The sequence below is a fragment of the Aulonocara sp. 'chitande type north' Nkhata Bay genome, linkage group LG3 (genome assembly GCF_057382095.1).
Source record: "Aulonocara sp. 'chitande type north' Nkhata Bay isolate Kocher_YH1m ecotype deep benthic linkage group LG3, A_spYH_male_GT1.1, whole genome shotgun sequence".
Lineage (NCBI taxonomy): Eukaryota > Metazoa > Chordata > Actinopteri > Cichliformes > Cichlidae > Aulonocara > Aulonocara sp. 'chitande type north' Nkhata Bay.
The window spans coordinates 35,510,659-35,520,615 of NC_141346.1; the positions used below are offsets into that span (position 1 = coordinate 35,510,659).

General features: G+C 38.1%; 1 protein-coding gene across 1 annotated transcript; it reads right to left on the reverse strand.

Annotated features, from left to right (window-relative positions):
* Positions 1-477: 477 nt before the first annotated feature.
* LOC147335357 (uncharacterized) lies at positions 478-7,200 on the reverse strand. The gene is made up of 10 exons (XM_086278586.1): positions 7,137-7,200; positions 6,586-6,856; positions 5,813-6,072; positions 2,446-2,553; positions 2,296-2,311; positions 2,110-2,195; positions 1,891-1,941; positions 1,753-1,809; positions 957-1,016; positions 478-815 (listed from the first exon to the last, which is right to left on the reverse strand). Exons 1-10 carry the CDS (start codon positions 7,198-7,200, stop codon positions 733-735), a joined length of 1,056 nt encoding a protein of 351 aa, XP_086134712.1. The 3' UTR covers positions 478-732.
* Between the last annotated feature and the right edge of the window lie 2,757 nt (positions 7,201-9,957).

Here is a 9,957-nt window from a genome sequence, read left to right on the forward strand (position 1 = left end):
ATTTTATTAAGCATTTAAAGACACTCAAACTTTGCCTCTAAAGGGCTCTAACTCTGCACATAACTTCACTCATGATGTAGCATCTCTATTCCACCAACCCAACAACAATAACTGTAAGTGAAAACAAGATTGCAACAATAGCAGCTTTATTACTATAACAAATACAGTAAACACAGCTTCTTTAAAACTCAATGTGAAACACACTGTTCCAGAAGCACAGCGGGGGACTCCATTCACCTGATCCCAACATGTCACAGTATATAAAGTGTGTGTTTATATGGCACACATAATCAGATAACACAATGAAAAACCTGCCTGCAGTTTAGAAGTTTGTAAAACTAAAAAAAATTTTTTTTTTCAAATGATACTTAATCCATTTGGGGAAACAAAAATATTTAGAAAAGACATAGAAAACATCAGCATATATACATATATTAATAATGCAGTTTAATAACTGCTCATGTGAAAGTGAAAAAAAAGTGAACTCAAAGCCACATCATCACTTTTAGATAAAGCTCATTTAAACTGATTTATAAAAAAAAGGGGAAAAACTTTTTTCCTGTCATTTCTTTTTTCAATGCTTTGTAAAATTCATGTGAAATAAAGTAAATTCTGTTCTGCATTCGTCTGCTTTTGCTTGTTTTGAAAGTACATAATCATGATTATTAAATGGTTAAAGGTGATTTGGTAAAACATTTACTTTCTTTAAAACCTATTTGATAACCATTACAGTCACAACATGAAAGTTCCTTGTGTTTCTTGTGGTTTGATTTCAGAATAAACCCCTTCGTCAGCTGCTTCAGTGGCTGATTCTCCTGCCCATAAAAAAACAACATGACTTTTAGTAACATCTTACTTTAAACTGACAACTTTACCCATTTATATCATTTTCCTTGATGGATAAATGAAATGTAAAAGAGAAGAAAATATGGTACCCATTTTATTGCTTTGCCTACTTTTGTCACTGTTACATTCAGCCTTACTGTAGGTGGCATCTGCGTACAACAGGCTGTCATCTATGAGAGGATGGACAGTTCATCACGGTAAAATAGGATGACATTCTTACCTTTACACTTACAAATTCACTTCCACAGGATCTGGGGCTCTGTACAAAGCCCACACACCTGCCTATCCCTGCCACTACTTAAGCTGAAGAAATGAAGCTACTCATCGCTGGGTCGTTGTATGACTCGTGTCAGTGTAGCCCCAGCTCAAGTCTGTTCATAGTTCTTGTTGATTCTTTGCCCTCGTACTAGTTTGTATATTCTTGTTCTTGTAGATATAGATATATTCTTATAGATTATCTGGACTTGTCCCTGTTTTCCCAGAGTGGATTTTCATGAGCGAGTGGAGAGTGGCTGGCAGTCTATGTTGTGTGGCTGAAGAGGAGCAAGAGTGATTTCACTGTTTTCTTCCTCCCTTGGATTTCTTAGAGTCCCTACCCATGCACTCCTGTATAAAACACCTACCCTTGCACTATTGTGCATACACTTGGAACATTATAAATAAATTCTCTGTATTCTTCCAAGCATTGGAGTCCTGCACTTGAGTCCTCAGTTTACTGTGACAACAGGCTTACTTGTCGCTCCTACAATATTTAAAAGTAGAACGGAAGGCAGAGCCTTTGGCTTTCAGATCATCTGATTGTTGGGGTTTTCTCTGTTTTACTGTAGGGTCAATGAGTCAGTTGTTATTGTAATTTAGCCCTATATAAATAAAATTGAATTGAACTGAATTAACTTGAATTCTTACCTTTCTTAGTGAAGTTTTTAAGCTCAATCAAAGAATATGTGAAATCCCTGCATTCTGCTAAAATGGAGAATTAATACATAAAAATGGAACATAATCACAATGAGTCTGCATACTTATATGAAACTATAAATGCATTACCCTTTTCTCTGTCATCGTAGTCTCCGATTGATTCATATATACAAGCATCACCTGCAAAAAACAAGTCAGTGATAGATTAAACATTAACATTTCAATATATGATTTTGATCATCTTTTAAATAAAAAAACTGCAAATATCAGAGTCAAAGTTCACAATTTGACAATAAATAAATGAATAAATAAAGTAACAATAGCAAAATTGTTATGGTTAAAGCTGACCTTGGAGAGAAGTGTTTTGGCTGTGTTGAGCTTCACCCTGGTTGATCCTGTGTTTCATAGCAGAGCTCTGGTTTGTGCTCTGAGTCCTAATATAGTAATAAAATATAGTAAAACATTCAATTTGATAAGAAACACAGGTTGTAATTCTGGTTTGTTGAAAATGTGAAGTGGGAGATTTGAACCAACCTGATAAAAGTTTTATCTGTAAAAAAGACAAGTACATGTTTTTCTGGTGCTGTGACATTACATGGAGTGTTCAGGATACATCTGTGATTCTGAATAATTACATAATAACGAGATCATAATCAATCTCGTATCGGAAAGAAAAAGTCTCACCTTTTAACAGCTTTATGTAACACAGCAGCAGAAGAAGAAGAATCAGTAAAATTCCACAAAGAAGTCCAGCGATCAACAGAGTAGGAAACATTTCAGTCCTGGACTGTGCTGTAAGAAAGAATAACATTAATTATGAGGTGAGGTGCAACCAGGTAGCGTCAGATGGACTAAAGCATAATGTCTCTTATAATATTATAAAATAGAGCCTCACAAACAAGTGGAATAATCACAAAGTATGCATATGTAAGTGTTAAAAGCTTCTTTAGGCTGCTCCCTTGTCACAAAGACTCGCCTGATATTGCATAATTTTTTGAAGAGTCAGTTTAATATGATGGATACTTTGTAGTGTTTATGCCACAATATCCATGTTTGTGAAGCCCTGAAATCTGACCTGGTGCTTTGTGATAACTTATCCATGCTTATTTTGAATGAAGAAGGTTCAGCTTTAAGTTAAAGTACCCTGTGACTTCAGCTGCTCAGTATTTCACTGTCAATCTTAATCTCTCCTACAAACTTAGACTCTGGTCGGACATATATTTCACTATTCTCCTAATGTTAAGTTAGTTCTGTTTGCATCTTGTATGTTCTGAATTACTTCATATTTTCTGTTCTGAAGATAGTGGATAGAAACTTGTGGAGAGAGACACAATATCACCCAAAAATCCATAACCCCTGCCACATTACATAAATGTTATTGATTGACTTTGCATGCTACTCAGTGAAACATGTATTTGATCCCTAAGTAAACTGTGACTAAATACTTGGTGGAGAAACGGTTGTGGGCAAATGTAAAGGTATGTAGATTGTGGGGGTTGCCATATAGTGCCTTGAATGGCTTGTCTGAGAAAGGCAAGAGAAAATCAAAGAGAAGACAGAGAACCCGCACGCGCTCGTTTGTGCGTGTGGAGCCTAGGAGAGGAGAAGTAGCCGTCTTGCGCATGTTGTCACGGTCAGCCACATTAAGGAAGCGTCACGTTTCGGCTGAGCCCAAAAGGGGGATCCAAGAGGTCAGTCAAAATTAAGTTGCTTGTACGAAGCTTGGCTTTTTCTAGCCGCTAGCCACAACATGTGGTGCTGCAGGCCATCGCCGACAGCGTGGTGGTGGGAAGTCGGAGCGAAAGTTAACCTTAGCTGCACTGTTCTTTAAGACCCACCTCCGTTTCCAGTTGGATTAGGCCGAGTTCGGCCGTTAAGTGAATGTTCGGAGCTAACGAGTCTCTGCGAGGGCTTTAGCGACCTCACTTAATGTTGCCAGTTACTGGCCTGAGTTTGGGCTCATTCTAAGAAACAAACACAAGAACAATGTGAGTCAGCGGTGAATAGGGTATGTGTTTCGTTCGGCTGTCTGTGAAAGCGTTGCCGTTGCGTAGCCTGGTGATTTTCCCACGCAGTGTCACCCAGAGACAAAGGTATGGTTTCTATTTTCTTTGCTTTTGTGGACCCCAAACTCTATTGCTCACTCCGGCTGCTGTATCTTTGGTCAGCTTAACAGACTAGGATCCCACTGTCGTCTCCTGTTCACTACAGTTACACCTTCAAAGAAGACACTGTATATGGTTTCATATCCAAAGGACATTTTTGTTGGGACTGACTTGTAGAAACTGGGACCATTTCCTTATGAACATTGTAAATTGTGTTATGTTGATGATACAGTGTTAATCATCCGAGAGGGGACAGTGAATTGATGTAATCTGGAAACCCTTGGTTTTAAAGGAGGGTTTCTGTAAGCGCTCTAAGGAGAATTAGTTCCTTTTATTTCTATTATGTTGTTCGTGTTGTGATTTTTGGACCCCATCTATTGGAGCATAGACAATTCAGGCCAATATTTACTCAACTATATCGGGTCATATTTAAGCATTTTGTTATGACGTAAAACTTGTGTAAATTCTAGTTATAATCTGGATTGTTTTATGTTGTAATGTAATATATTAAGCTCCATGAATTTGTCCTGTTTTGTTGTGTTGTTTTAAAGTGTTGGTAGGTGTCGTAAAGGCGGTGTGTAGTGGGCCACCATGTGGTGATGAAAGGTGAGGCTAGTACGCAGGGCAAGGAGGAACAGTTTTCTGATCATTGCTGTGATAGTTATTTCAGATATAATATCATAGAAATGTAAATGGAGCTCCTACTTGAGACATTTGTTTTGTACTTTTCGAGTTTGTGTAGAATAAATAAATGTTTTTCCTTTTTTTACATTTTCCTCATTTTTTGCTACTGAAAGGCATACAAGTACCGTAGTTTTCGGTAAGCTGCTACTTTTTCCCCACACTGTGAACACTGCGGCTTATACTGACGTGTGGCTAATGCATATTTTTTTCATGCGGCCAAAAACATTTTGCCTGGTAACAGTAGACCAATCAAAATGATAAGTAGTATATATACGCTATATATTTTTATCGGTTGTTAAGAGATGTTGTAATGTTGTTTGTGCACTGTTACATAAAAAAACCATAAGCAACGTAATTTGTGTGTTACCAACACATACGTATACTTAAAGGTAGTCGTGTTACAGGTGCTGTTCGAGGAAAAAAAGCATTTGCAGTATGTATTTTTGTATGTTACCATAACGTTTATGTTACCACGTTGATGTTACCTTACGGATAAAATTAAACGTTAAAAATCCTCACGTGTAATATTTCTGTGTAAATATCTCATATTACAAGTGAAATGCATACGGCTTAAAATCCGGTGCGGCCTGTACAACTACAAAATAGATTTTCTTTCTACAATTAGAGCATGCGGCTTTTAATCAGGTGCGCTCTGTAGTCCGGGATTTACGGTAATCTAACAAAAGCACAAGTCAGAAACTTTACGTCCTGCAGAAGTGGCAAAGAAGGACCAAAGATTGCTGCTACACCATCTATAGCTAGTCTAAACCAAGGGTTTTACAACAGTGTGGTCACCATAGGATTGCACTGCCCTGATGTTGTGAGCATTCAACATCAGTATACCTCTATGTAGGTTTCCAACAACATATAAGAAGCAATAAGACCAAACTGCCATGCTATGAGAACATCCTTCTTTTTGCTAAGCACAGGAGGGGAAAAGGGTCCAAGCTGTATTAATACTGATGTAATTCACTTTCCTCCACTCTGTTCTCTTACATAGGCTCATAGTGCATTTTATCCTTTCAGTGCATACATTGTTTTTGCTCTAATTCATTATGATGCTTTATTTTATTTGTAAATTACTCCTTTCCATTATTTGTTGTGATGTCTCCTTGCTCCGACCACAACAACAGATTCACAAGAAGACAGAAGACTTCTCATAATAGATACAAATAGAAACATAAAATCAGCAGAGAAAACTTAACACAGTATATTGATAATCATGAGTGAATGTATATTTCAAACTAAATGACTGAACTCACAGGTTATCTCAATGGTGACAACATCACTTCTATCAGTGTAGTAAACTGGGTTTCCTCTTGTTCCTCTGCAGCTGTAGATTCCTCCTTCAGATACTCTGATATCTCTGTTTTGTTGATCTCTGATTTGACCTTCAGAGGTTGTTTGGGTTTGTGTGAACCACTCATATTTCCATCCATCAGAGCTCTGCACAGAGCAGGTCAGTGTCACACTGCCCCCTACTGGTATGATTGTTGTTCCTGCTGTCAGTGTGGCCCTGGGTCTATGTGCTGTTATGAAAGAGGAAGAAAAATAAATAAATATCTGTGATTCGTTATAACAACATATGAACACTGAAAAACAATAAAGTTTATATTTTTATTAGTTGATCTCTAAATGACCACAGCATAAATGTTTGTCTATTCTCTGTTGAAGGAAACACAATGATGCATTAAAATGTCTCTTCCTCATTTTTTGGTTTAGATAACAGAAACATCTTCACTTCAAACTTCATGAAGCTTTTGATGTTTCTTCTTTTCCTTTAGAAATGTAATTAAGTTGAATTTCATCCATAATTGCTGTTGTTAAAACTCACACACCTGCTAATGATAGATTACAGAGTCTGTGAGTATTGTAGCACTGACTTTACTGTGAACGAAGTAACAGGTACAGTGATCTTGGTTAAAGTTCAAATTTCAGTGACAAATTGAATTAAATGTTCTCTATTTTATAATTCAGTTGAGCATTTGAACAGGGATCTACAGCATCTACATTTATGCTGTCGGTCACTGAAGACTTACCTAATACAGTTATAGAGAGAGTATTACTGTTCTTTATATGACCTGAGCTCACCAAGCTACCAAAGCACTGATATTCACCACTGTAACCTGTAGATGTAATTTCTAATCTAAAGTCTTTGTCTGCGTTGTAGGCCACAAATTCTCGACCGTCCTTCTTGATTTCGTAATACCAGTCAGTGTCTTCTCCTTCATTCATGTCACATTTGAAGGTAACAAACTCTCCAATGAAAAAACTGGACGAGCTGGGTTCAATAGTTAGCACAGCATCTAGAATCCAACACAACCACAAAGTTTACAATCTGAAACACTTTTATGCACGACACAATCTGTGACAGTACGTTCATACACTGTTCATATATTGTCCATATATATATTTTACTATTCAAAACACAAACTGTGTTTATATTCATAAAATTATAAATATAGTGATGAACAATGAAATAAAAACAACAATGTGAAGTGCTTAAGACTGATAAAGCAGGTAAGATGAATCTTTACTGAATAAATAAAAAAGAAAGAAACAAGAAAAGTAAAACTTTTCAGTCACCTTGAACATGTCCAGTGCAGAGTAGCGTACAGAGCACTACAATAAAAGAAAAAATGTCAGACATTATCAAATACAAGACACTCAATATGTGTGTGTAGTTTGTCAATCATACAGATCATGGTAGTGTGTTTATGTCATACTTGAGTGTCTAAGGAGCTCGGTGAGAAAGTGACTGGACTTCTTTAGGTTTCCTGAAGGTGTTTCATATCTTTTCTGAGACGCTTCTTCAGTTCTAAAACCAAATGGTGGAGAATCCCAGGTATTTAAACCCTAGTGGTGGAATCCCTTAAGAAGGCCGTTAACTCAATATTGATCCTATGCCTCATCACATGAGCCAAGGTGTGAATAATAGTATGGGTCATTGTCACTGGAGGTTTGACTTTTTTTTGTTAACACTAGAATTACTGAGCCTTTTTTTTCCCTGGTGCAAGTCCTTACTACTAGATTTACTAGCCCTGCGCAGATTTGCATAAATTCCCCCGACCCTAACACCTCTTGGCACCCCGCTGAGATTTTCACAGGTCTTCAGCTCCATTGTTCCCTGCAAGGCTACTTTCCTTCTTTACCTGCAGCGTACACACGCACATCTATATCTACATATATATATACACACACACACACACACACACACACACATATATTTTATATATATATATATATATATACAGTGTTGGGGAGTAACGGAATACATGTACCGCCGTTACGTATTTAAAATACAAAATATGAGTAACTGAGCGAGGAGGGAGAAAAAGGAGAGTGGAAAGGTACGAGTTGTCATCGAGGAAAAACGGGAGCTGGAAGCATGTAAATATAATAATAACCACTTCAGCCAAGAAGAGTGCCTGACGAGCCCAGTTGTAAGTAAGCTATTAAGACTCGACTGTACACCGTGTTCATGTTTTCCTCCGAAAACAATAAGTTCCATTGGAGCAGCCTTTCAACGCCTCTCTCTGTCTCTCGCAAGAAAAGTTGACCCACACAACAAAGTAAAGCTATTTTTCGGCTACGAGCCGACAGGGACCCCGCCGTATTAGTCAGAGGTCCCTTTACTACAGTTCGGAGTCGCGGACCTTCAGTAATAGTAATAAATCACACAGCAATAGTACATTCACGTTGTTGTAAAAAGCATGATAATATATTAAGTAATCCAAAGTATTCAGAATACGTTACTGTCATTGAGTAACGTAACGGAATACGTTACAGAATACATTTTGGGGTAACCTTCCCAACACTGTATATTTATATATATATATATATATATATATATATACAGGGAGCGCAGAATTATTAGGCAAGTTGTATTTTTGAGGAATAATTTTTTATTATTGAACAACAACCATGTTCTCAATGAACCCAAAAAACTCATTAATATCAAAGCTGAATGTTTTTGGAAGTAGTTTTTAGTTTGTTTTTAGTTTTAACTATTTTAGGGGGATATCTGTGTGTGCAGGTGACTATTACTGTGCATAATTATTAGGCAACTTAACAAAAAACAAATATATACCCATTTCAATTATTTATTTTTACCAGTGACACCAATATAACATCTCCACGTTCACAAATATACATTTCTGACATCAAAAACAAAACAAAAACAAATCAGCGACCAATATAGCCACCTTTCTTTGCAAGGACACTCAAAAGCCTGCCATCCATGGATTCTGTCAGTGTTTTGATCTGTTCACCATCAACATTGCGTGCAGCAGCAACCACAGCCTCCCAGACACTGTTCAGAGAGGTGTACTGTTGTCCCTCCTTGTAAATCTCACATTTGATGATGGACCACAGGTTCTCAATGGGGTTCAGATCAGGTGAACAAGGAGGCCATGTCATTAGTTTTTCTTCTTTTATACCCTTTCTTGCCAGCCACGCTGTGGAGTACTTGGACGCGTGTGATGGAGCATTGTCCTGCATGAAAATATCGTTTTTCTTGAAGGATGCAGACTTCTTCCTGTACCACTGCTTGAAGAAGGTGTCTTCCAGAAACTGGCAGTAGGACTGGGAGTTGAGCTTGACTCCATCCTCAACCCGAAAAGGCCCCACAAGCTCATCTTTGATGATACCAGCCCAAACCAGTACTCCACCTCCACCTTGCTGGCGTCTGAGTCGGACTGGAGCTCTCTGCCCTTTACCAATCCAGCCACGGGCCCATCCATCTGGCACATCAAGACTCACTCTCATTTCATCAGTCCATAAAACCTTAGAAAAATCAGTCTTGAGATATTTCTTGGCCCAGTCTTGACGTTTCAGCTTGTGTGTCTTGTTCAGTGGTGGTCGTCTTTCAGCCGTTCTTACCTTGGCCATGTCTCTGAGTATTGCACACCTTGTGCTTTTGGGCACTCCAGTGATGTTGCAGCTCTGAAATATGGCCAAACTGGTGGCAAGTGGCATCTTGGCAGCTGCACGCTTGACTTTTCTCAGTTCATGGGCAGTTATTTTGCGCCTTGGTTTTTCCACACGCTTCTTGCGACCCTGTTGACTATTTTGAATGAAACGCTTGATTGTTCGATGATCACGCTTCAGAAGCTTTGCAATTTTGAGACTGCTGCATCCCTCTGCAAGATATCTCACTATTTTTGACTTTTCTGAGCCCGTCAAGTCCTTCTTTTGACCCATTTTGCCAAAGGAAAGGACGTTGCCTAATAATTATGCACACCTGATATAGGGTGTTGATGTCATTAGACCACACCCCTTCTCATTACAGAGATGCACATAAACTAATATGCTTAATTGGTAGAAGGCTTTCGAGCCTATACAGCTTGGAGTAAAACAACATGCATGAAGAGGATGATGTGGACAAAATACTCATTTGCCTAATAAT

What these genes read in the sequence shown, in the direction of transcription:
- LOC147335357 (XM_086278586.1), bottom strand. Translation starts at nt 7,200, where the DNA reads ATGTCTGACATTTTTTCTTTTATTGTAGTGCTCTGTACGCTACTCTGC. An exon ending in CCAAAACACTTCTCTCCAAG is followed by an intron (nt 1,942 to 2,109) that starts GTCAGCTTTAAC and finishes TGTTTTTTGCAG; the next exon opens with GTGATGCTTGTATATATGAA. An exon ending in CTACGATGACAGAGAAAAGG is followed by an intron (nt 1,810 to 1,890) that starts GTAATGCATTTA and finishes TCTCCATTTTAG; the next exon opens with CAGAATGCAGGGATTTCACA.